The 27134-nt window shown below is 38.9% G+C and overlaps 5 protein-coding genes across 6 annotated transcripts in view; 4 read left to right on the forward strand and 1 right to left on the reverse strand.

Annotated features, from left to right (window-relative positions):
- LOC139200340 (diablo IAP-binding mitochondrial protein-like) overlaps nt 1-9934 on the reverse strand; it is a 379202-nt gene extending 369268 nt beyond the window's left edge. The window contains exons 1-6 of one of the 2 annotated variants that reach the window (XR_011584167.1): nt 9872-9934; nt 8859-8991; nt 8649-8771; nt 7292-7402; nt 7017-7113; nt 6178-6617 (exon numbers count right to left, since the gene is read on the reverse strand). Coding sequence is in view for 1 of the 2 variants with exons in the window: in XM_070829611.1 (XP_070685712.1) it covers nt 6409-6617; nt 7017-7113; nt 7292-7402; nt 8649-8771; nt 8859-8991; nt 9872-9915 (717 nt within the window). In the remaining variant the exon portion in view is untranslated. Of the gene's footprint in view, nt 1-6060; nt 6618-7016; nt 7114-7291; nt 7403-8648; nt 8772-8858; nt 8992-9871 lie in introns of those variants that run through there. The other variant, XM_070829611.1, reaches the window with a different exon arrangement.
- Nucleotides 9935-13052: 3118 nt separating this feature from the next.
- LOC139200121 (odorant receptor 131-2-like) lies at nt 13053-14006 on the forward strand. Its single transcript, XM_070829354.1, has one exon. The coding sequence runs from the start codon at nt 13053-13055 to the stop codon at nt 14004-14006; it is 954 nt and encodes a 317-aa protein (XP_070685455.1).
- Nucleotides 14007-17324: 3318 nt separating this feature from the next.
- LOC139200122 (odorant receptor 131-2-like) lies at nt 17325-18278 on the forward strand. The gene has a single exon (XM_070829355.1). The coding sequence runs from the start codon at nt 17325-17327 to the stop codon at nt 18276-18278; it is 954 nt and encodes a 317-aa protein (XP_070685456.1).
- A 3303-nt stretch (nt 18279-21581) lies between these two features.
- Nucleotides 21582-22511, forward strand: LOC139200123 (odorant receptor 131-2-like). Its single transcript, XM_070829357.1, has one exon. The coding sequence runs from the start codon at nt 21582-21584 to the stop codon at nt 22509-22511; it is 930 nt and encodes a 309-aa protein (XP_070685458.1).
- A 3453-nt stretch (nt 22512-25964) lies between these two features.
- LOC139200421 (odorant receptor 131-2-like) lies at nt 25965-26867 on the forward strand. The gene has a single exon (XM_070829717.1). It carries the CDS (start codon nt 25965-25967, stop codon nt 26865-26867), a length of 903 nt encoding a protein of 300 aa, XP_070685818.1.
- The last annotated feature ends 267 nt before the right edge of the window (nt 26868-27134 follow it).

The following is a 27134-nucleotide window of genomic DNA, read 5'->3' on the forward strand; positions in this document are numbered from 1 at the left end:
CGTAACGTACGCACGCACGCACGCACGCACGCCATACAAATCATGCCCATTTTTATTTCATGTTTTGTCCCATTTAAATTAAGACTTCTGAGATGCAATGAATAGATAGTTGTATTTGTTGTGGTAAATTGGTGATTGTGTGGTGGTTATTTGGAGTGGTAGCATTTTTCTGCTGCTTAGTGTCAAAAAATTCACGCCAAATCCCCTTTGATTCAATATTGTAAACAAAAAAGGAAGCTTACAAGAGGAGTGAATACATTTTATGAGTTCTGGAGCTTGTAGTGTATTATAGCATGGTACTTGTATTTGTAATGCAGTATAAATCAGAGGTGGAACAATTCAGATCTTTAGCTTAAATAAAAGTAGCAACACCACACTGCAAATATACCCTATTAAAAGTAAAATCCCTGCATTCAAAATAGGACTTGAGTAAAGTATTTGTTACTTGCAATATATACTTAAAGATAGTATTTCATATAATCGTAATAGAATATTAAAGGTCCTACATTATGCAGAATGCATTTTTCAATGTCTTTTCTACATAAATATGTGTCCACAGCATACAGACCGCCCTTCCCTTGCTCCATCTTTCAGTAAATGTGTGTGAAAACACACTGTTTAAATTTGGCTCCCCTTATGATGTCATAAGGGCCCTCTGAAAACCTCCTGAATCCACCTCACTGTCCGCTGTTGTTTTCCCCTCACTATCATCAGCTACCTGTAGCAGGAGGATGTCGGAGGCACGAGCAAAGCAGCAGACTGTTCTGTTCTTCTAAAACTGAGCGTTCAGACAGAGGCTGAAAACAACTGCATTGAGCATTAATCCACTTAAACATGTTCTTGTAGGACCTCCAAATACAAGTAGGAAACTTTAAAATGAGCAGAATATGGGGCCTTCAATGATGATGCATTCATGTGGTCAACTATCTGTTTAAAAATGCTTTATTATATGTTTTGCATCTAAAATCTTAATCTGCAAAGTGTCTAATAACTATAGTTGTCAAATGAATGTCATGGAGTAAAAGGAACTATACAATATTTTCCTCAGAATTGAATTGGAGTCAAAGTATAAAGTTGCGTCACATGGACACACTCAAATAAAGTACAAGTAAATGTACTTCGCTACATTTGTTAGTAGTGGTAGTTTTGTACCTCTAGATGCCAGAACAGACTTAAAAACATTAGAGAGGACATTTGCTGTTGGATAGGACCAGAGCTGGATTACCAGCTGGGTAAAGTGAGCAGCTGCCCTGAGGCCCCAAAACCTCAGGCCCCCCGAAGGCTCCAGGGTCACCATGTGGCAATTAGTTCTTGGTAATTTGATTAATTGGACATTTGTTAAGTTAACACTGTTTGCAGCACTAAAGCACAAGCTATAAGGCCCCTAACTTGACACATGACACATACTGAGGTCCTTGCTTGTACAGGGGCCCAAAGATAAAGTCTAGTTTTGCAGCTTTTATGTATGTGATTTTAGTGTGTGTTGCACTTACGTTATGCATATTCATTAGAAATGTTCTTAATCAGGTTGCCATATAATACTAACTGATTTCTAACAAATCAGAATCAGCGTTATTCACCATATGTGAACACATACAAGGAATCTGACTCCAGTTATTCCACTGCTCTCATGTACTTACACATAAGAAGACGTACAGGGAAAACAAATCTGATCAAAGTAAACAAACATTTAACGTAGGAATAAACATTTAACTGCTATGCACAAATAAATAAACATATAAATGTATATAAACGTAAATACGTAAAAAGCAACTAAAGCGACAAAAGATGCGACTATGGGACAGTTATGTGCAGGTTCTATTGTTGACATGAGGTAGATGGACATGACAGGATATGAATGTTTACAGTATATACAGTGTGTATACAGTGTGTTTAAAAATTGCTTATATTTTAGAATAAATAAGTTCTGTAGACAGTTACACAATCTACAGAAAGCAGAAGAAACAGAGTCAGGAGGTTCAGCGATGTCCCTTGAAGGGTTAATCTGACCCTGGATAGAGATGCATGCATAAATGGAGAACAGTTTAATATATACATTATTTTCTGTCTGTCTTTCTCTTAAAAACAATGAAAACTGGCAGTACATGCACTCTAAACTGTAACGAAACCCTTCATTTTAGTTTACTGTTTGAAAGCATGATTATCTTCTTCGCTGAACTGAACAGATAAGGGCTCATTGTCTTGCTCAAGGAGACACTGAACCTTTATGTGCTTTTGGCAGGCTCCATGGGTGTTGTGGAGATCAGACCTGCAACTGGTTACACTGTAGTCTCTCTAACCACCAGGCCCAGCTTATTTATACATGGAGGTTTTAAATTGTAAGATGATATAAATGTTGTTTTCACACTTTTGTGTGTGAGGGTGAAGGCATGGGGATCCTTGTTGCAGTTTCAATCAGTCCAAATATGAACAAGGCAGGCATACATGGCCTGACATGAAAATATAGACATCTTGAACCTTTACCAGAATGTATTAAGTGCATTTATTGTCTTAAAAAACAGCCACAACAGAGAAATACTAACATTTCTGTACCACTAACTAGGCCTACTGCTACAGAAATAGTATATCTAAGTGTTAAAATTAATCGCCTAACAACATGGTGATGATATTCAGTGATTGTTGTAGTGGAGGTTGATGAGCCACATATTTTGTAGTCAATGCATAACCAGTGTTGTAAAGGTATTGTAAAACTGTTGGCTGAAGTGAATGTGAAAGTTAATATAAACCGCAGGAGATCGGCCACTGAAGGACAAAGCAGTCACATGCAACTAAAACGCTTCACTGATTTGTTTCTGAAAAAGTGAAAAACTGTCTTCTCACCAGCTTTAACACAGACACACTGTGACTGCTCCATCCTAAAACAACGTGGTAATGAAACACTCTTGCATTGTTCTTTTCTTTTAGATAATTACAGCTTTTACACGTTCAGGAATCCAACGTTGTGTGCAGCACAGTGTTATTATCATGCACCGTAGCCTGAGCTGATAAACATGCTCCCTCAGCAGTTTTAGGCAGACATCATATTTATTCACTGAAGATAAGCACAAATGCTCGTTTCAATGTGATTCCCTCATGTTGGGCTGCAGATTTCACTGCGCAAATGACGTCCTCAGTGCCTGTGTTGGCTCAGAGTCCTCATCAGGGGACGTGGGCTCTCCGGGGAGCCTCCGTCTCCTGCAAAATTTAACCCACTCCATCTCCTAGCGCTGCAGCTCAGCCTCACTGTGATTAAAGCATGACCCATGATGTGTCACCACACTATACCCCCTGCCTGAACACCCTCTGGTGGTTTATTTATATCCTCAAAGAGTTATAAATCCCCAGGTGAAAGTGCTGCCCTTTTCACTAATCAATCTCCCCTCATGGGCCACTTTGCATTGGAACAGTAGAGTAACAACAGCAAGGAGGATTGTGCATTTATGAGACTGTAAATCACATCTTATTTTTGTCCACAAAACATTCAATGTGTTAATGATTTCACCAATTTGGGTGAAACTGTTTTGGTGAGGCTTATTTCACACCCCTGGCATAGCATAACCCTGCTGCATTAATCCTGCATAAATGCTCAAAACCCCTCAATAGCACTAAATAGTTTATGAGCATTTACGGCCCATGACCTTTGTAATTGTGGTTACCTCACTGAGGTTTTATGCTGCAAAAATACTTCTTAGTAAGCGCTATTACATTTTCTCTTCATGCAGGCAAGGCTGCACTGGCACCACCTCCCCTGTGACCAGTGGGTGCACATCCACACAGACTGTCTGGGACATTTGGTTTTACAGTCTGTGAAAACAGCCTTTGTTAAACACAACATTCCTCACTAGTCACATTGGTGAGCCAGTCCTTGCACACCTCAAAACCTCCCACCCCTCGACCCCCCCCTCCCCTGTAGCCACACTCATGGCCCTGCCAAGGCTTGACCATCTAGACTGGGGAGAGGTCACCTCGCTGCTGACGCTTCACACTTGCGTTTGCAGCTCCACATAGGTCTTCCCCATAATGAGCTCCCTCTGAAATGACCCTCTGCAGTACACACTGACCTTTAGAAGGCATACGTGCAGACAATGAAGACAGCGTACCTGTTACAGAGCGTATTCATGTTACTGAAGGATAAGGCTTCTACAATGTGTAGATTTGGTGATGGACTTGCAGGTTAGGTATATATTTTTAAGTGTACTTTAACTTTCCCCAGTTTTTAATTTACTGTTAAGTCCTGCACACAGTGACAGAACTGAGTGTCATGTCACACTGTGCTGTAAGTGCACACACTGGCTTAGAGACAAAATGCCACATGCAAATGTAGGTATAAGCACCAGGAGTCACAGTATATTCACATCAAACTTTCTCTAACAGTCTGGTGTTCCCATTTAATCGCAACCACAGAACATCATGTGGGTCGAATCTGTTGTAATAAAAAAAGTACAATGTGAACTAGTGACTCCAATAAATTGATTTGACTGGAAGTCAAAGTGCAAACACAGTGCATCCAAATGCAGCACTGAAAAAGAAAAATAAGTTCCAATGGATTTAGATCGCCCTCTGCTGGAATCAAAGGATATGTTAACAACTTTTCAGGGCCGCCATAAAACTAGATTCAGGTGTGAATCAGGATTTTGTTTGCTGTGATGATTCCTGTTCATACTGACTATTAACAGATCCCTTGGGGCATCCCTGTAGTTCATAGCGCATACCACAAGGCTCAGTCCTTACTGCAGCAAATCCAGTCTGAGTCCTTCCCTACCCCCCCCATTTCCTGTCTGCTCTTCACTGGTCTGTCCAATAAAGGCGACAATGCCAAAAAAAATATTCAAAATAATAATAAAAAAAAGACCTTCTTCCTAAAGGTGCCAGAGTCAAACATCAAGTGAATACATCCTTGCACAGACCCCATCACTTACATCAGAAGCATATTAAGAAGAGATCAGTGTGAACAGAGGAACAGCTACAAGAGGCAAATCTGGTTTTCAGTGTACATTTGGGCACCTGACTGTTGTTTTAGGAAAGAAAAAAAAGTGAACCTTAAGGTTTACAAAGCCAGGCAGTTAGGTAGGATAGGTCTTTGGTCCACCTTCAGCAGAGTCACTTTTCTAAATCATGTGCTGCTCTGGGAAACGGGTCCAAAGAGGAAACAACCTGTGAAGTCCTACGTTCATGCAAATAACTCACATCTTCTGCTGCAAACAAATCTTTCCGAAACCAGAAATTATTCTTTTCCATTTTAGAAAGTCTCATAGAAGTCTCACAACTCGACTGGTTTGTTTTCTGTGTTTTGACAGTGTGGAAAGGTGGTGCTGTGGATGATGTGATGACAGGGTGGGGGAGCTGAGAAATGGCCTAAAAGCCCTACAGGAGAGCCAGGACATGGGTAATTTGAAGTGAAGGTGAAGTTGTTGAGTGAAACAGAAAAACAAAAATAACAAGTGAAGCAACACTACTTGAGGTAGGAATCAGTGGGAAATTCATTCACTTGCAGATATGAATTTGTGTGGATGGCTTATTGGATACAACTTTACTACAGGGTAACATGTAAACAATGCGTTTCTACCAGCTGATTGGTTGAATCTCACAACCACAGCGTTAGCCAGCCAATTGTTTGGTGCCTCTGTGTTTAACTGTGTTTACAGAGCAGCTTCTGGTCACTTTAGCAAACAGAAAACTTCCCAAGATGGCCACAACATGCATTTTTTCACATCGCTGGCAGAGATACTTCCCCTGCGTAACATCTGCTCACACCAACAATTAAGCCAGAATAAATCTGGAAAATGCTGTGAACTCTCATCTTTTGGCAACACGTATGAAGTGGACACATTGTTTTCTCTCCATTTTTAGCACTGGTTAAATGTTTTTCAGGTCACGCAGGATCAACGCGATGTTGCAAAAACCAGCTCTGGCAACACCATATGAAGTCTAATCCACTCGCCGCTTCAGCAAAGAAAATACTCATCTGGTAAACAGGAAATGAGATGCTACGTTTCACAGTCTGATGCTGCTGCAAGAAAAACAAAATTAGACAATTGTATGTTTTTATACTGTTTCTTGTCTTTATTACAGTGAATTCTGACAAAATATTACACAAATATCTGCTGCTGGTTGAGTCACATTATAACAAATAGTGCATTTATAATCCTCTATGCTGCAGAAACAGTTGATGATCACAATTCAAATAGTCTTAAATGACTGCACAATTCAAAAGGAGGTGCTCAACTCTTTTGCAGATGTAAGCACTAAAAACTTGAGCAAAATCTGAAGAAACACAGAGCCAAACACATTTACCGACTCAAAATTAAAGAAGACACTGCAGGAATGATAAAAAGTTAGCAATTAGGATGACTTTTTTTTTTTTTTTTTAAATGCTTTCTTCTGTTCTGCGATACCTCCGGGTGTTTTTCAGTCTTCTCTTAGATAAGCCTCAGGCACCTCTTCCTCATCGTTATTATTCTGTACGGAGGTGGAGTATTCTGCCATCCTTTCAACCTCCATTACTTTAGTCTCCGCCAACATTTCATTCGCATCCATTGACAGTTTCTGTGCCTCCTCCACCTGCGACTGGGCCAACAGAATGTTTGTCCTTGCTGTGATGGATGCATGCTCAGCTCCTGTACACACGCACACACACAAAAATAGATACAAACACACACTGTGTCAAATTGCTGGAAAAGTTCAAACGTGGACATAAACACCACCTCAGGTTCAGGCATTAGGTGTGGTCATTAAGAAGGCGCTCCTGTCCATCGTCTCCGTTTTGTTTAACACAAAGCTCTACTGACGGACAGCAAATGATCCATACACTGCCGAAGTGTAACGCTGACAGCGGCTGAATAGGACCAGCCGCAAACAGCGGTGTACAAAGCTTTGAGAAGATGATTCACAGCTGAACACTTTTATTCATCATTACAGGAGCCCTGAGAAAACCCGCCTCAACATTTCAACCATGACATCCCAACTATTCAGTCACACAGCTCTATAACTGCACTCCGACAGTTTCTTTTACACACCTGAGGTGTACGCTGCCTCAGCTGCCGTTTCACACAGCCTCACGGCGCTGACCCAGGTTGACTCGAAACGCTTGCATTCATCTTGTTTGTCATTAACCTGTCAGGACGGAGAGAATCATACAACCAGAGTCAGACACAGACAGATCTACAGCTGTCTGTTTCGTAGGGTTTGCAGGGCTGCTGTAATATTTATGATGCGGCAATCAAAAGAGAAGAACGCTGTGCTCAGATTTGTTTTGAGATACTTTTCTCCGAAGAGGACAACATAAACTGACCTCTGCACGCTGGCCAATGATCACCTGCCAGATTGTATCCTCTTCTGCTGGAGTCAGTTTTCCCAGTGAGGCCAAATATCGCCTTTGGAGAGCGATGAGTGTGTGCACAGCCTGTTGGCAAAAACAGGGAGGACACACACATTTTCGTTAAAAAACTGAATCTTCTGGAGTATGGACACTATTCAGTTGATAAAATTGTGTCAAAACAGATCTGTAAAGATCTTGAGATTATCCCTACCACTAGCCAGGACAACGTTTCTGGGGTGGAATGGATTTTGTGGCATATGGAGTACCACAAAAGAAATGCCATTCATCTCTGTTGTATCAGAAAGGCAGCAGAAGTCACAAAGATTTTGATCTCAAAGCCAAAGCTGTCTGCATATTTTTCATGAAGGTAACTGGGGAAAAAGGTCTATGTATGTGTGCTTTTGCTGAGCTTTTAAGGTGTAAAGACCATAATTTACAAAATGCCCTACAGTTTGCAGACAGATCTGTATAAATCACCACTAACATGTCTCTATATCATGCGGCATCTGGACATGGATCACTCCAAACTTTGATGCAAAGATTTGTACATTAGCAGGAATGCAGTTCAACATGGAAGTGAAAACACTGTAAGGTTTATTTAAATGTGAAAGCAAAATAAAAATATCTTCTCCCTAATATGAGTAATGAATGAATAATCTTGATAAATCCTCGTAAATACTCAATATTGATCAAACTAAGTGTGATTGCCGTTTTGTGATTATCGTGCAGCCCTACTTGCACCTCCAAGCTGCTCTGCTTCTATCCCAGGCCTAATTCAAGATACACTGAGGCAAACAAAACATAAAAACTTAACAAAACTAAGGGAGCTCCAGTCTTTCGGCTCTTTACCCCATGTCTGTTTTTTGCTCTTAATTCCTCAGCTCACTCATCCAAATCCTGTGTGATGAGTGAGCTAAGGAAGTAAATACACCTTCTGTAACAGCTTAAAAACCTCAAGTTGTCACAGATGCTACTCTTATACATAATAATCATGTTTGCATATATAACAGTACATTGTTTACATCCTCAGTTATTTCAATCTGGTGAAGCTCAATGTGATTATGTTGCGTCCCACTATATAAACTTCAGCACCTTGTTTGTGTTGTCTGTGAGAATTTATTGGCAAATAAAACTATTATGTGTCTATAGTATATATATATATATATATATATATATATATATATATATATATATATATATATCTTGTTTTCTACTTTAAAATATAGAAACATGCATATGGAGCTACTACACTAATCTTATAATATTTCTGAACCTGAATCTGGCAAACCTAAGATATAGGAAAAATGTTAACCACAACATCAAATCTTACTTTGGAGTACTCTGTGATGGCATCTATGAGAGCCAAGGTGGACTGAGAGAGAAAAGTGCTTGAACTGTCTGTTGCCAGAGAGGCTGCTCGTTTGATCAGAGAGTCATGAGAGAGGTTGTCAACCTGCAACAGGGACACAGAAGGAGAGATAAGCCAAAGCACAGGTTGGAAATGTTATGTGTGTCTATATGTGGTAAGTGACAGACTCACCTGTTTGAAAGGTATCGCACACAGCCCACCGCCGACGGTTAAAGACGCAACGCTTGTGTACAGAATATTTCTCCATTTCCCCAGTTTATTTAGTGCAGGTACTCTGCTGCTAAATAGACCACGAGCTGAACTCCTGTGCAAAACAAATAACCGGTTTCAGCTTAAACCAAGCGTTGAAGTTGCAGTGGCCATTTATTCAAAAAAATCATAATCAAACAAAGAATCAAAAGGGACACTGGTGCACTGTATGTGAGCTGTGACAAATTTCGTTATCCACGCAAAATCTCAGCGGATTCTTCTGGTTTATTTTCACAAAACAAGTAAGCAGATAGAAGAGTAATACTATCATGATTCCTGCTGTGTCTCTTCCACTGGTAAAAAAAAAAGACCAAAGGCCTACCGAGGTGCATGCTGGTCCTTTACCTACCTACCTACCTTTATAGCGTCAGGTGCCCACAGTATTTCTTACCAAAAGCTAAATGTGCTAAACAAGAAAAAATCTAAAATAAACAAATAACTAAACAAGAAATACCACCACATTCTAGTATAAATAAACCTAGAAAAATCAGTCAAGCAATACTACTTACTCCTGATAAAACACCTATAGGTGTATATATGTATATAGGTGTAATAGTAACAAATAAAAAGCTACTACAGATGTTTTGAGGTTTGAAGCTAAAGCTAGTTTAGACTTTAGACCTTTTACTTTATTTTAATGTATTATTAACATTGCAGTCGTACTTTGTTTTTTTTATTTCTTACTGAATCACTTCTGCATGGCAACAGCACAACTCCTAAAATGCTGATGCTAATCTGAGGCTACGAAAAACAAGTTTGACGTGTTTTCTGACAGCTTCCAGCTGTCGTTATGAAGCAAATTATTCTCATTTTATTCACATTTAAGTCGAAAACAAGATTTCTTTTTTAACAGTCGATTAGTTTAGTAAAGTGTGTATGATTTAAATAGCAAACATTGGCGGTGTAGCGTTATCTAAGTATGTTATACGTCCTACCAGAGGAGACCGAAGCAGATTGTTGTCCTCCTCAGCGCGGCCATGTCGGTCCGCCACTTAAAGTGTCCGTCGTCACCGATCAAAGGTTCCTCTCTGGTTCCTCCGCTGTGAAGACGAAGACACTGTGAGACACTGTTTCCCTCTGGTGGAGAAAACAGCAACATTATCCTGCGCTCAGCAAGATCCGCCTTTACTGACCCCCAGAGGGGATATTCAGGTGCTACAGCAGCACCAAGAACAGAAAGAAGAACAGATCAAATACACAACATTACGAGTATACATGCAAATAAAAATATAAGCCGTACAAGAGCAAATAACTCAAATTAACAAGGAAACTTAGAGTACAGTTACATCCCAAGCAAAAGTGATAACAGTGTGGTTAGTAGTCAGCAAAGTAATGTTATCAGCTACTACAAAAATGTCCACCAGAGATATAAAATATGATATTTATGTGATAAGTATACTTAGTTTTGGAGAAGTACGTTATAAGAAATTGGAGGGAAATCATTGAAAGAGGTCGCTAAAATAATATTGATGGATTCACAGTGACTGCTGATGTGATGGATCGAAGGGGAAGTTATGATGAGTGCCTGTTGTGTCCAAATACTTTTTTCAGTCACGGTGCAGAATTACAGCACATGAGGAGTTTTAGTTAGTTTGAAGTAAAAGACAAGAAGCAACTAAATCAGGATTAAAGATTAATTTATCCTCATTGATTATCTATAATACTTAATACTGAGAAATAATTCTCAATATGGTCTGTAAAACACATTGCCCCCATGCATTACCAATCAACAACAATACCCCATTCAAATTCTCTGCATGAGAAATGGGTTGAAACTTCATTACTTCTCTACAGCAATAGCAGCTTCATGACTGTACTCCTGAAAATATTGTATGGGTTTTTTTTGCATTGGGTTCAATAGTGTGTATGTTTTTGTCAAGAGCTGCATAGTGTCAGTAGGTCAAGAAACTGCTGGCTACTAAAATCTTTTACTGGCCCTATGAATTGTTTTCTAATGGGCTCTTATACATTCAAAATTAAAATAGTTTATCTTCATGGCCTGTATTTTATTGATTTTAAGCTGACAGTCTGACAGTAATGCGGCTTTGAGTGAAAAAAATAATTGATTGAAATGTGTTTGCTCGATAGTTTTATCTCAGGTGTCAGAGGCAGTCAACAAGCAAAGTTTGTTTGTTTCCTTCTTGCTGTCCTTCAACTGGTTGCACCCTTGCATGTATACTGTAGCTCCCAGTGTGTCACAGCTTCTAATGCTGTGTTCACATGGCATTGTGATAGTGCATATGCCACTACAACTGGCTTCATCACACTCACCTCACAAAACGTTTTGACACTTTCTGTTAATATGTTCAAAAAAAAAAACATGTTTTAAATATCCACTCAGACAACATTAAATCCAAATATTGTTTCATAAGTGTTTTTTAAAATGTTGAAATGTTAACAAACAAACCATTACAAATGTATTCATCAGCCAAAACAACTTCCAGGGAGCAGTCTTTAAATAATTAATGCCATGCCATGAACCGTCACCTTTAATTAGTTTCACTGGAGTTTGTCATTACACACAGGACTACAGATAACTGGCTAGTTATCATCGTCATTACAGTAAAGAAAACATCGTCTGATAATGAAAAACAAGCTATGACTTGGGACGATCAGTGGAATATTCCCCTCGTGACGTCTAAAGTTAACTATCAGAAGTTGACTCTCCAGGCCAAACACTGCAGCAAAGTGAGAAAGAAACAAAAGATATTAGAAAATTGAAACAGAAATTAGAATAATAAATTGTTGAAGGTGGAGGAAGTGGGCTTTAGCGGGGATTATATTTATTAAAGATGTCTTGGAGGGAGAATTTACCTCCCTCCAAGAAGTACCTCCAGTTGAGAAGCTGCTTTTTGTCCGCACAAAAGAGACTACCTCTAATAAACCAAACATTAGTGCTGGAAACGTCTCAGTCAGTCGGCTGGACAGAAAAGGGGCCTCTAAGTTTTATGGTTTAAAAAGACAATCTCACCCAGCAAGACTTGCGGGGCTTAAGAGAGCTTTGGAGGAAGATTTAGGGGGTGAAATAGCTGCGGAGGTGTGGAAGGACATTAATGGGTCACGGTATAAGACATCAAGGGAAAAACAGACTAGATTAATTACATACAGAATCATTCATAGAGGCTATTGGACTCCATGTAAAACAGCCAGACTAAAACTGCACATTTACAATTGTCAACTGACCTGGAACTTGTGGGAGAATATAATAGTATACATTAACAATGTACTTCTAAATAACTACTAAATACTCCTTACTCCTTAGGAATAAATGCAAGGGGGGAAGGCCAATCAGCTCAGCAGACACTGGAAAACTGACTATATCATACCTTTTAGTGAATGAATGGGGGGAATGACTAAAATAGCCACTTATGAACAATCGATTTTCAAATTGAGTAACACACAGGAGGTATTTTTAAAGATATAGTGAATGAAGCATTGAGTAACTAAGCAGATTTATTGTCTGTGTCACTCATGAAATAAATATTCTCATACACACCTACACATTGAAGACAACTGATACGTAATGGCCTTAGGTAAGAAGCCAAGAAAAACTTGTATGTTTAATTTATTGATAGTAGCTGAAACCTACTGAAGCCCAACTACTGACGTCTATCAAAGGCCTTTTCCAGCACTCACTGTATCTAAATGAATACAGTCTGGGGCACATGGGTGTTGCGCAGTGATGACGACATTGTTGTTCAAATCTAAATTTGTCCTTGTTCTCTTTGTTTTCTACTCAGGACTATAAAGTTTCTCTGGGAAGGCTGTGCAGAGCTCGGCAGAGAGAATGAGCCATGATGCCATATCACTGTTGAGAGGGATCTTATGGCCTTTTACTTGTTAGTAGGTTCATGTGTGTAAAATACTATAGATGTGTTTGTTCTGGTTAAAGCAAATTCCACCAGTTGCAACTGTTGAAGGTTCCTAAATTCAAAACCACAAAACGGTGATGCATCGTGCTTAAAGGAACATCTGTCTTACTGTGGCAAGTATTCAGATGGTTTTGTCAGACACCGTGTAAATAATGATGTGATGATTTGTTTTGGCTTCGTTTTCAGACAATGAATTGTGGAACTGCTTAAGATCCTTCTGTATTTAGTCACAATGTTTAAATATATGGCTGATAATAACTCAGTGGTTGCTGGTGAATCCTTAAACCAAAGCGTTAATTACAAAGTCATTTTAGTCCAAGTTTTTGTTACACTTTTCCTGTGCATCAATGTTGGGCTGATCACAACCTTTTTCATGAAGGATTTCTTCTACACAACCATGCGTTACATCTTATTTGCTACTATATTGATGTCTGATTGTTTCATTTTAATTGTGACTAATGTCTTGCTCATCTTAAACTATTTTAAGTTTACTATACAGACATGGTTCTGTCTCATTATGGTTATAATGTCATATCTGTACAATTTTGTCACACCAGTTACTCTGACAGTTATGACCCTGGAGCGCTATGTTGCCATTTGCATGCCCCTGCGACATGGAGAGCTGTGCTCTCAGCACAGCGCTCTGCAGTGCATCCTCATCATTCATGGCCTCAGCTCTGTACCCTGCATTGTTTTTCTCTCCATCATCTTTGCATCTGCCTCCCTTAAGGTTTACCAACAATACAGGGTCTGCTCTATGGAGAGGTTCATATTTCACACGTGGCAGGGTCATCTCAGGTCAGCTATAAGTCAGTTTTACTTCGTCATCATGTTTAGTACTATTGTATTCTGCTATGTTAAAATAATGAAAGTGGCCAAAGCTGCATCAGGAGAGAATAAACAGTCAACATGGAAAGGTCTGAGAACAGTAATTCTTCATGCTTTCCAGCTGCTGCTCTGTCTCATCCAGCTGTGGTGCCCATTCATAGAAGCTGCTGTCCTTAAAACTGGGTTCATGTTATTCATTAATGTCAGGTACTTTAACTATATAATGTTTAGTCTTGTTCCAAGATGTTTGAGTCCTCTAATCTATGGCCTCAGGGATGAAGAGTTTTTTCTTGCACTGAAAAACAATGTTCTCTGTGGCTTTGTCAAAACAACTTTTCACAGTTTTTCATTTGACAAATTAAAACTATAATTCCACCACAGAAATGAATGTTTACTGCATATGAATACACATTATTTATTGAAATTCTTTCATCTCATGAACATGTAATCAGTAAACACCTTAAATTCAGTTTCTCAGTGTGTTCACACACTGTTATGATTGCCATGATGAGTACTCTTTTCAATTCTTAAAATCAAACACAATATTTTACAGTCTCTGAATCATATTGACACCATGTTGTCCACATCTGACGGGCAGCCCAGTTAATCCATGTAGGAGCGTGTGTTTTCTAAAGGCCTCCAGTACCTCCATCCACCCCTACAGCTGCACATTTCTGGAATTATGTAGTTTTAAAATGTCAGTCGATTATGACCTGAATTGATATTAAATATTTTGTCAGTGCTCAGTAACACTTGGAATCTTCACTGTCAAGAGTTTTGTAATTCAGCTGTGGCCTTTTTTGTTTGCATTGAATTACTTGTTTGGTTTGTCATGTGTGTTATACGGTTCAATACAAAAAAATCCCAAAACAACATATAGTGATATAAAGAATTTAATCCACAACCTACATTAAACATCCTGTCGCACATGTCTTGAATGATGGAGTATCAAAATGTCAGATCTGATGTCTGTGACCTGTTTTGATGTAAATAATCGCATCCCTAAACATCCCATGAGCTTCGTACTAGATGGATTAATCACTACTCCTGCACATGCTGCACAGCCCATAAATTGTAATCTTTCAAATTCTGAGGCTAAATCCATTCCCCTCTCTATCCTACCTCCTAATCTACACACTTGAAGTGGTCGTGCATTATATTTTGTTCGACTGGATTTTTTTGAGCAGCGATTGCTGTATTTAATGTTGTCTGTCATCTTTGCTTATACCAATAAAATCATAACTTCTTGCTTGTCAAATCCATTTTTATTATTTGTCAGTAAATAAGTCTTTTTTGGAGTGTTCTATCATGCTGTGGCCAAGCTTTCTTAAATATGGACAAAATAGCACACACAGCAAGTGAAGATGTTTTCAGTCCGGGTATAAATTACAAATGAATTACATACTCAGACCATTTCAGTACAATACATTGGGTAAAAAAACTAAAAGTAATAGAAATTAATAAGGTTTACTCATGTTGTGGTTTGAATTCGGATGCAGACACATTCATTCTTTACACAAGCTGGTTGAAAAACACAATACAAGTAGTTTGGAACAAGTCGTAACAAGTAGGTCCAACCAAGCAAATTGATTGCTCAGTTATATGTTTAGAACATGCTCTACTCAGCATGACAGCACACCCAACTGCTGCCGTACTCATCACAAAAAATATTACTCCACCATTTCCATGGCAACATTGTAACTTGCTGCATTTTCTGATCTTTATTTCAAAGGTAACTAGACAATAAGCCAGTCCCGATGGGAGAGCATTATATTTTCTCAGCAACAAAAGATAAGAAAAATTATAGTAGAAATCTATTAGTTACCTTTTGTAGAAAATTTCACAAACAAAGCTTATTAATTTCATTCAGTTCATAGAACTGTTTTGTGGCAAGCACATATTCAGGTGTCTCTGCAAAAGGTTCATCTAAATTTCAGTGCTCTGGTGGGACAGTGGGACAGTGGCACAGTGGCGCTGTGGCTTGGTGCTGTGGCTTGGTACTGTCCACCATGCTGAATTGCATGCTGGTGAATCGGTGACTGGCGTTAGTCGCTTTACACAGACTCCAGGAAGGCAGTCACAGACTCTTGTTGATTGCCCCAAACTTGCGAGGGAGGCCTTTAGGCATTATATACAGGCAACTTTGGGCTTTCAACTGTCTGATAGCCTGTTAGTCTGCTATGGGGGCAATAGAAAAGGGCTGTTCAAATAGAGGCTTTCCAACTGATTTGTCCAAGTAATTGTGGAGACATACAAGTCAAAAGGACTGCCTTTACCTCTTAATGTCAGGAGTGGAGTATCTCCACTTCCTGGGCAGCACTATGGGGGTCCCTCTAATTGAGATTTTTGCGCTACAACCTCCTGGGCTAGGCCATGCACCTTTGTCCATTTTTATAAGGTAATTGTTGCTGCTTCCCAGACAGTAGCTGCAGTGGCCTTTCAGGAATCCTATTGCTGTTCCTGTCAAGATGGGTTTCCTCATGACCATGTGGGTAGTCATCATCCAGTGTTAAGAATAACCTCTGGCGGTCAGGAAGAATGGAATAAAACAAGAGTATACATGTAACTACGGCTCGATGAATTCTGAATGACCACTATAGTTGTTGTCACATTGAGATGTAGAGTAATGATTCTGGAGAGACATCTTTCGTGATGCTGGGCTTAAATATGCTACATCATCCCAGGTCATTTGTGACTTTGTCACCTCTCTTTTGGTTGTTTGTTTCCTTCTTTCCTTCTTGCTTCTCCTCCAAGTGTTCTTCTTGAACCATTGCATGTAGACTGTAGGTAAATAATTAATGCCATGCCATGAACCGTCACCTTTAATTAGTTTCACTGGAGTTTGTCATTACACACAGGACTACAGATAACTGGCTAGTTATCATCGTCATTACAGTAAAGAAAACATCGTCTGATAATGAAAAACAAGCTATGACTTGGGACGATCAGTGGAATATTCCCCTCGTGACGTCTAAAGTTAACTATCAGAAGTTGACTCTCCAGGCCAAACACTGCAGCAAAGTGAGAAAGAAACAAAAGATATTAGAAAATTGAAACAGAAATTAAAGTTCTCTCACACACACGTGAGACATAATGGCCTTAGGGACTGAGCCAAACCAACAAAAACTTTAAGAAAAAAATCACTTTTTGCTGAAACCTACTGAAGCCCAACTACTGACGTCTATCAAAGGCCTTTTCCAGCACTCACTGTATCTAAATGAATACAGTCTGGGGCACATGGGTGTTGCGCAGTGATGACGACATTGTTGTTCAAATCTAAATTTGTCCTTGTTCTCTTTGTTTTCTACTCAGGACTATAAAGTTTCTCTGGGAAGGCTGTGCAGAGCTCGGCAGAGAGAATGAGCCATGATGCCATATCACTGTTGAGAGGGATCTTATGGCCTTTTACTTGTTAGTAGGTTCATGTGTGTAAAATACTATAGATGTGTTTGTTCTGGTTAAAGCAAATTCCACCAGTTGCAACTGTTGAAGGTTTCTAAATTCAAAACCACAAAACGGTGATGCATCGTGCTTAAAGGAACATCTGTCTTCCTGTGGCAAGTATTCAGATGGTTTTGTCAGACACCGTGTAAATAATGATATGATGATTTGTTTTGGCTTCGTTTTCAGACAATGAATTGTGGAACTGCTTAAGATTCTTCTGTATTTAGTCACAATGTTTAAATATATGGCTGATAATAACTCAGTGGTTGCTGGTGAATCCTTAAACCAAAGCGTTAATTACAAAGTCATTTTAGTCCAAGTTTTTGTTACACTTTTCCTGTGCATCAATGTTGTGCTGATCACAACCTTTTTCATGAAGGATTTCTTCTACACAACCATGCGTTACATCTTATTTGCTACTATATTGATGTCTGATTGTTTCATTTTAATTGTGACTAATGTCTTGCTCATCTTAAGCTATTTTAAGTTTACTATACAGACATGGTTCTGTCTCATTATGGTTATAATGTCATCTCTGTACAATTTTGTCACACCAGTTACTCTGACAGTTATGACCCTGGAGCGCTATGTTGCCATTTGCATGCCCCTGCGACATGGAGAGCTGTGCTCTCAGCACAGCGCTCTGCAGTGCATCCTCATCATTCATGGCCTCAGCTCTGTACCCTGCGTTGTTTTTTTCTCCATTTTCTTTGCATCGGCCTCCCTTAAGGTTTACCAACAATACAGGGTCTGCTCTTTGGAGAGGTTCATATTTCACACGTGGCAGGGTCATCTCAGGTCAGCTATAAGTCAGTTTTACTTCGTCATCATGTTTAGTACTATTGTATTCTGCTATGTTAAAATAATGAAAGTGGCCAAAGCTGCATCAGGAGAGAATAAACAGTCAACATGGAAAGGTCTGAGAACAGTAATTCTTCATGCTTTCCAGCTGCTGCTCTGTCTCATCCAGCTGTGGTGCCCATTCATAGAAGCTGCTGTCCTTAAAACTGGGTTCATGTTATATATTAATGTCAGGTACTTTAACTATATAATGTTTAGTCTTGTTCCAAGATGTTTGAGTCCTCTTATCTATGGCCTCAGGGATGAAGAGTTTTTTCTTGCACTGAAAAACAATGTTCTCTGTGGCTTTGTCAAAACAACTTTTCACAGTTTTTCATTTGACAAATTAAAACTATAATTCCACCACAGAAATGAATGTTTACTGCATATGAATACACATTATTTATTGAAATTCTTTCATCTCATGAACATGTAATCAGTAAACGCCTTAAATTCAGTTTCTCAGTGTGTTCACACACTGTTATGATTGCCATGATGAGTACTCTTTTCAATTCTTAAAATCAAACACAATATTTTACAGTCTCTGAATCATATTGACACCATGTTGTCCACATCTGACGGGCAGCCCAGTTAATCCATGTAGGAGCGTGTGTTTTCTAAAGGCCTCCAGTACCTCCATCCACCCCTACAGCTGCACATTTCTGGAATTATGTAGTTTTAAAATGTCAGTCGATTATGACCTGAATTGATATTAAATATTTTGTCAGTGCTCAGTAACACTTGGAATCTTCACTGTCAAGAGTTTTGTAATTCTGCTGTGGCCTTTTTTGTTTGCATTGAATTACTTGTTTGGTTTGTCATGTGTGTTATACGGTTCAATACAAAAAAATCCCAAAACAACATATAGTGATATAAAGAATTTAATCCACAACCTACATTAAACATCCTGTCGCACATGTCTTGAATGATGGAGTATCAAAATGTCAGATCTGATGTCTGTGACCTGTTTTGATGTAAATAATCGCATCCCTAAACATCCCATGAGCTTCGTACTAGATGGATTAATCACTACTCCTGCACATGCTGCACAGCCCATAAATTGTAATCTTTCAAATTCTGAGGCTAAATCCATTCCCCTCTCTATCCTACCTCCTAATCTACACACTTGAAGTGGTCGTGCATTATATTTTGTTCGACTGGATTTTTTTGAGCAGCGATTGCTGTATTTAATGTTGTCTGTCATCTTTGCTTATACCAATAAAATCATAACTTCTTGCTTGTCAAATCCATTTTTATTATTTGTCAGTAAATAACTCTTTTTTGGAGTGTGCTATCATGCTGTGGCCAAGCTTTCTTAAATATGGACAAAATAGCACACACAGCAAGTGAAGATGTTTTCAGTCCGGGTATAAATTACAAATAAATTACATACTCAGACCATTTCAGTACAATACATTGGGTAAAAAAACTAAAAGTAATAGAAATTAATAAGGTTTACTCATGTTGTGGTTTGAATTCGGATGCAGACACATTCATTCTTTACACAAGCTGGTTGAAAAACACAATACAAGTAGTTTGGAACAAGTCGTAACAAGTAGGTCCAACCAAGCAAATTGATTGCTCAGTTATATGTTTAGAACATGCTCTACTCAGCATGACAGCACACCCAACTGCTGCCGTACTCATCACAAAAAATATTACTCCGCCATTTCCATGGCAACATTGTAACTTGCTGCATTTTTTGATCTTTATTTCAAAGGTAACTAGACAATAAGCCAGTCCCGATGGGAGAGCATTATATTTTCTCAGCAACAAAAGATAAGAAAAATTATAGTAGAAATCTATTAGTTACCTTTTGTAGAAAATTTCACAAACAAAGCTTATTAATTTCATTCAGTTCACAGAACTGTTTTGTGGCAAGCACATATTCAGGTGTCTCTGCAAAAGGTTCATCTAAATTTCAGTGCTCTGGTGGGACAGTGGCACAGTGGCGCTGTGGCTTGGTGCTGTGGCTTGGTACTGTCCACCATGCTGAATTGCATGCTGGTGAATCGGTGACTGGCGTTAGTCGCTTTACACAGACTCCAGGAAGGCAGTCACAGACTCTTGTTGATTGCCCCAAACTTGCGAGGGAGGCCTTTAGGCATTATATACAGGCAACTTTGGGCTTTCAACTGTCTGATAGCCTGTTAGTCTGCTATGGGGGCAATAGAAAAGGGCTGTTCAAATAGAGGCTTTCCAACTGATTTGTCCAAGTAATTGTGGAGACATACAAGTCAAAAGGACTGCCTTTACCTCTTAATGTCAGGAGTGGAGTATCTCCACTTCCTGGGCAGCACTATGGGGGTCCCTCTAATTGAGATTTTTGCGCTACAACCTCCTGGGCTAGGCCATGCACCTTTGTCCATTTTTATAAGGTAATTGTTGCTGCTTCCCAGACAGTAGCTGCAGTGGCCTTTCAGGAATCCTATTGCTGTTCCTTTCAAGATGGGTTTCCTCATGACCATGTGGGTAGTCATCATCCAGTGTTAAGAATAACCTCTGGCGGTCAGGAAGAATGGAATAAAACAAGAGTATACATGTAACTACGGCTCGATGAATTCTGAATGACCACTATAGTTGTTGTCACATTGAGATGTAGAGTAATGATTCTGGAGAGACATCTTTCGTGATGCTGGGCTTAAATATGCTACATCATCCCAGGTCATTTGTGACTTTGTCACCTCTCTTTTGGTTGTTTGTTTTCTTCTTTCCTTCTTGCTTCTCCTCCAAGTGTTCTTCTTGAACCATTGCATGTAGACTGTAGGTAAATAATTAATGCCATGCCATGAACCGTCACCTTTAATTAGTTTCACTGGAGTTTGTCATTACACACAGGACTACAGATAACTGGCTAGTTATCATCGTCATTACAGTAAAGAAAACATCGTCTGATAATGAAAAACAAGCTATGACTTGGGACGATCAGTGGAATATTCCCCTCGTGACGTCTAAAGTTAACTATCAGAAGTTGACTCTCCAGGCCAAACACTGCAGCAAAGTGAGAAAGAAACAAAAGATATTAGAAAATTGAAACAGAAATTAAAGTTCTCTCACACACACGTGAGACATAATGGCCTTAGGGACTGAGCCAAACCAACAAAAACTTTAAGAAAAAAATCACTTTTTGCTGAAACCTACTGAAGCCCAACTACTGACGTCTATCAAAGGCCTTTTCCAGCACTCACTGTATCTAAATGAATACAGTCTGGGGCACATGGGTGTTGCGCAGTGATGACGACATTGTTGTTCAAATCTAAATTTGTCCTTGTTCTCTTTGTTTTCTACTCAGGACTATAAAGTTTCTCTGGGAAGGCTGTGCAGAGCTCGGCAGAGAGAATGAGCCATGATGCCATATCACTGTTGAGAGGGATCTTATGGCCTTTTACTTGTTAGTAGGTTCATGTGTGTAAAATACTATAGATGTGTTTGTTCTGGTTAAAGCAAATTCCACCAGTTGCAACTGTTGAAGGTTCCTAAATTCAAAACCACAAAACGGTGATGCATCGTGCTTAAAGGAACATCTGTCATACTATATTCAGATGGTTTTGTCAGACACCGTGTAAATAATGATATGATGATTTGTTTTGGCTTCGTTTTCAGACAATGAATTGTGGAACTGCTTAAGATTCTTCTGTATTTAGTCACAATGTTTAAATATATGGCTGATAATAACTCAGTGGTTGCTGGTGAATCCTTAAACCAAAGCGTTAATTACAAAGTCATTTTAGTCCAAGTTTTTGTTACACTTTTCCTGTGCATCAATGTTGTGCTGATCACAACCTTTTTCATGAAGGATTTCTTCTACACAACCATGCGTTACATCTTATTTGCTACTATATTGATGTCTGATTGTTTCATTTTAATTGTGACTAATGTCTTGCTCATCTTAAACTATTTTAAGTTTACTATACAGACATGGTTCTGTCTCATTATGGTTATAATGTCATCTCTGTACAATTTTGTCACACCAGTTACTCTGACAGTTATGACCCTGGAGCGCTATGTGGCCATTTGCATGCCCCTGCAGCATGGAGAGCTGTGCTCTCAGCACAGCGCTCTGCAGTGCATCCTCATCATTCATGGCCTCAGCTCTGTACCCTGCGTTGTTTTTTTCTCCATTTTCTTTGCATCGGCCTCCCTTAAGGTTTACCAACAATACAGGGTCTGCTCTATGGAGAGGTTCATATTTCACACGTGGCAGGGTCATCTCAGGTCAGCTATAAATCAGTTTTACTTCGTCATCATGTTTTGTACTATTGTATTCTGCTATGTTAAAATAATGAAAGTGGCCAAAGCTGCATCAGGAGAGAATAAACAGTCAACATGGAAAGGTCTGAGAACAGTAATTCTTCATGCTTTCCAGCTGCTGCTCTGTCTCATCCAGCTGTGGTGCCCATTCATAGAAGCTGCTGTCCTTCATATTAATTTCATGTTATATACTAACGTTAGGTATTTTAATTACATTACTTTTTATCTTGCCCCAAGATGCCTGAGTCCTCTTATCTATGGCCTCAGGGATGAAAGGTTTTTGCTTTCACTGAAATATTATGCTCTCTGTGGCTTGTACAAGAACAAATTAGAACCATAATGTTGCTACAGAAAATGTTTATATAATACATGCTATATTACATGTGATGTGCATGAATATTTTAAACTGTATTTTGTCCCAGTAAATATGAACTCTTATCAGTTTCTTTGTCTGGTGACTGTGTCTTCATTGCTGTGATGAATACACGGTTCAACTATTAGCTCCAACGTCAAGTTGAACAACATAATCAGCATGTTTTGGGGAAACTAAATGATCCATCATATAGCTTATGTCCTATGAATGTCCCCGGTACCTTCATCTACATTACAGGAGATGTCCTCTAGAAGTCTTAGTGTATAACCTGTTGATGTATTGTCAATCCTCTTTGTGATTCTGCTTTGTAATGCTCCTTTTTCTTTTACTGTCCCATTTTCAAATTGTGATGTTTTTACTGGTATGGTTTGCTTGTTGTATATGCTTCAATTAAATGTTGATTACAAAATAACCATTATGGTTTATATAATTTAAGACCCAGAGGCGCTGACAGGGGGGGGGGTGCAGGGGGGGCCGTGGCCACCCCTGAAAAATGTCCAACCCAGTGGCCCCCACAGTTCTGATAGGTCAAGTTCACATTTGAAAATTTCGGAAATTGTATCTACGTTGTCCGAGTGCAAGTGAAGGCAGCACTGCAGCATAGTGATGGGAATTTCGGCTCTTTGAAAAGAGCCGGCTCTTTCGGCTCCCAAGTGGCTCCTCAGATTTTTTTTGTTGCTTCAATAAATGTATTACCAACTTATGTGTAAAATGAATTATTAATGTAAAATACACATTATATAGAATATTTATTGTTTATATTGCCTTATTGATTTGAAATTATTTAATTTTACTGGGGTCATAGAGCTCTGGGCTGCAGGTCTTGGTGGCTGTGGTGTTGTCCTGGATGATGCTGTAGACATTGTAGGAGCAGTAGACACACTGGCACCTTCATTAACAGCAGCTTCCCTTGCTTGTCTTTCCTCCTCTAACTGAATTGATGGGTGAACAGTACACGCATGCCTGTGCAGGTTATTTGTGGAGCCTGCCTGATATGAAATTTTAATTTTGCAAAGTCTGCACTCTGCCTTTGAACTATCAATATTAAAAAATAAATAAATAAATAAATATCATTTTCTGTCGCTCATGTTTGTCACCTGTCCTGCCTGCAGTCTGACTTGTAGCAGTGCTCTCTCTCGCTCTCTTGTATCTCCCTCACTCCAGTTCGTGTGCTCACTGCGCTGTGTCTATACCCCCCCCCCCATCACAGATATTTCCCAGTCAACATCAGAGGGCCCAAACAGCAGCATCTCAAGTTTTTCCCTCGTACTCTTCAAGGGGACAGAAGACGAGGCTTCAAGAAAGACTGGCACAGTGCTCACACATGGCTAGAATACTCTCAGAGCTATGGTCAAATGTCTATTGTCAAAGACAATGCTTTTGTGGACATAGTCTGTTACATGTTTACAGCAGAATAAAGCTGTATTGAAAATAATCAAAGGCCTCTGTGTGGTGCTTTTAAACTTGAGTAGACTTGTTCCCTGTAACTGTTTAGTTCATTACATGAATGTACTCCCTAATAGTAAAGCTGTATAATACAACTACCCTATTAGAACAATGACTTTCCTAACTCATAAATAAACCAACACTTACTAAAACAGGCTTGTACTGTATTAGTCCATGTACATCTAAGTAACATTAACTGTAAAATTAGAAAGTATATGAGTACGTGATTCCTTAACTCTCATATTGACATCGATTTTGACTAGCCTCAATACTCACAACAGCTTTTCTTCTTGGAATTCCGTTATTGTTTTTGGTTTTGGTGTGCCACCCCAGGATTTTCTCTGGCCCTATCTGGCCCCCCCTGTGAAAAACTTCTGGGGGCGCCCCTGGTTCTGTGAGGTAAAATTGCAGAGACTCCTGCCTGTTCCTTTAAACTGGAGACCTGCTGACCACAATCTGCTCTAAGTAATACACTAACTTTACTATGGAGAGAAACCTCATGCAACCCAACTTCAAATAATCTGAACTATCTCTTTAAGCATTTAGGCTCAAAACTGTTTGCACTATTCCATCATTGTTTATTTGAGGTGACAACTTTGAATTTTTTTTGTCATTCATGTTATGTAATATTGGTTATAGACCACTGTAGCATTAAAAACTAGCCACAATACATATTTGATCTGTATTTAAATTTCAAAGTCAATAAAATAAAACAATTTTAAACATAGGGCTTGGCGCTGGCTTATTCTTTGCCAAATACATCCGTCCACATCATAGCATTTAGACACAAGAAATGAGCACAGTCTTTGGGAGAAATAACAAAAAGGCACTGCTTCTCTCCAACCTCCACTGTGCGGATGTGAAAGTGCTGTTGAGTTATTAGATTTACTCCACCTCTCATTATCAATCATCAAACTTGTAATCCATGATATCTTGCAGCGTGATCAGAATAAATACAGTAAATAAAAATCTGAAGGACATGATACCATAAAAGTGGAATGTTGGCTGGTAAATTTAGGAGAACACAAAGGCAGCAAGAGCTGAGCGGTGTGGCAGCTCACCATCGGCCCTGTGTGGTCAGATTAATGGGCCTTTAGCTGTTTTTAGCTTCTACTCTACCACTACAAGGAATGAGCTCAAATGTACCCCAAAACTAAACTAAATCAAAAACTTGGTTGGTCTCCTGTGTTATTGAGAATTAGTTTCTCTTCTGCACTTTTATTTCCTCTGATGCGTTTGGGGCAAATTACTACTTTCTACTGCAATGTAACTATTTTATATAAGTCTGTATTTTATGACATTTTAAAAATCTTATTTTATGTTGATTTTATTCTGTTTCATTACCTTTTTATTTTTTTATTTATTTTATTTTTGTTTTGAAGGTCATTCAAATGTTTTTCTTTGTCTGTTTAAAATGTAATAAATAAAGTTGTGAGAATGCTGCTTTGACGCTGAGCAGAATGTGTGAATTCAAAAAAATGTTCAACATTTTGTTGAAAAGTTGTTAAACGTTTAAAGTTGCTATAGTTTTAATACATCTGTGAATTTTTTTGCTATAAGAACTTAAAAAGTGGAATCTATTATATACTGTACATCGCATTCATGAGGTGCCACTGCATTAATGGTGGACACTAACAGAAAGAGTCAATGACGACACTGCGGTGAGAAAAGTCTCATTTGCTGTTACTATGCTCGTACTCTAGTCACTCCTATAAAGTCTTCAAGCACAGACCCCTCTCAGAAACACCGCAGAGGCTTCAACAGACAACATCTCTCTTGTCTCTGGACATGTGTGCCACAAGGCTGCAGGGAGGATTTGGTCAATTGCTTTCAATGAATCAGCATCTTAACACCACAGAAAAGCTTGACCTCAAGCTTGTTAAGATTGATTATTTCTTTTGACAGATATATTTAATAATAACAATTTAACACTCTGCAGTAACTCAACTACATTTGCATTTATTCAGAAAAGAGATGGCAGATAACAGCTCACTGGTTGGTGGTGAGTTCTTATTGCGGCAGATCGATAGGGTCATTATTGTGCAGCTCCTGGTGATGATTTTTATTTGTATCAACGTTTTGCTCATCGTAACCTTTTTTGAAAAAGAGTGTTTCTACACAACTGCACGTTACATGTTCTTTGCTGTTACATTACTGTCTGATAGCTTGATTTTAATCTTGTCTGATATCCTGCTCATTTTGAATTATTTTCAAATTACCATGCAAGTGTGGATATGTATCATTATCTCTGTTGTGGTACTTCTGTATCTTATAGTCACACCAGTTACTCTGACAGTAATGACCCTGGAGTGCTATGTTGCCATTTGCATGCCCCTGCAGCATGGAGAGCTGTGCTCCCAGCGCAGCGCTCTGCAGTGTATCCTCATCATTCATGGCCTCAGCTCTGGACCCTGCATTGTTGTTCTGTCCACCTTCTTTGCATCAGCTTCTCTAAGCCTTTATGAACAATACAGGATTTGCTCTGTGCAGATATTCATTTTGCACAGATGGCAGAATCATCTTAGGTCAGCTGTACATCAGTTTTACTTTTTGATCATGTGTATTATCATCATATTCTCCTATGTTAAAATAATGAAAGTGGCCAAAGCTGCATCAGCAGAAAAAACAAAGTCAGCAAGGAAAGGTCTGAGAACAGTAATTCTTCATGCTTTCCAGCTGCTTCTCTGTCTCATCCGTCTGTGGACCCCATTGATGGAAAGTGCTGTACTTCAGATTAATTTCATGTTATTTAATGATGTCAGGTACTTTAACTACATATTGTTCAGTGTTGCACCTAAATGTCTGAGTCCTCTTATTTATGGCCTCAGGGACGAACATTTTTTTTATGCACTAAAAAAACATGCTTTCTTTGGCTAGTATAAAAGAAATATTTGATAAGGTAGATAAATAATTTTACAACAGAAATACTGCAAAATTTAAAACAAAAATCTGCTATGTCTGCAGTTCACTTTTGCATAAGCAGTTTTCCGAATTTTCAAACTCATCACAATTTTTTTATTCTTGCATTATTGTTTATTTGAGGCCAATAAATTTTTTGGGGTGTTTTGTGTCCTGCCTTATGATGTTATATGTAATACTGATTATAGACACTTGTAACACTCAAACCAAGAAACAAAATTGATG

Source organism: Pempheris klunzingeri, chromosome 4, assembly GCF_042242105.1.
Source record: "Pempheris klunzingeri isolate RE-2024b chromosome 4, fPemKlu1.hap1, whole genome shotgun sequence".
NCBI classification, from domain to species: Eukaryota; Metazoa; Chordata; class Actinopteri; order Acropomatiformes; family Pempheridae; genus Pempheris; species Pempheris klunzingeri.

Excerpts from the sequence above, each read along its gene's own strand:
- LOC139200122 (XM_070829355.1), top strand. The coding sequence starts at position 17,325 with ATGGCTGATAATAACTCAGTGGTTGCTGGTGAATCCTTAAACCAAAGC.
- LOC139200123 (XM_070829357.1), top strand. The coding sequence starts at position 21,582 with ATGGCTGATAATAACTCAGTGGTTGCTGGTGAATCCTTAAACCAAAGC.
- LOC139200421 (XM_070829717.1), top strand. The coding sequence starts at position 25,965 with ATGGCAGATAACAGCTCACTGGTTGGTGGTGAGTTCTTATTGCGGCAG.
- LOC139200121 (XM_070829354.1), top strand. The coding sequence starts at position 13,053 with ATGGCTGATAATAACTCAGTGGTTGCTGGTGAATCCTTAAACCAAAGC.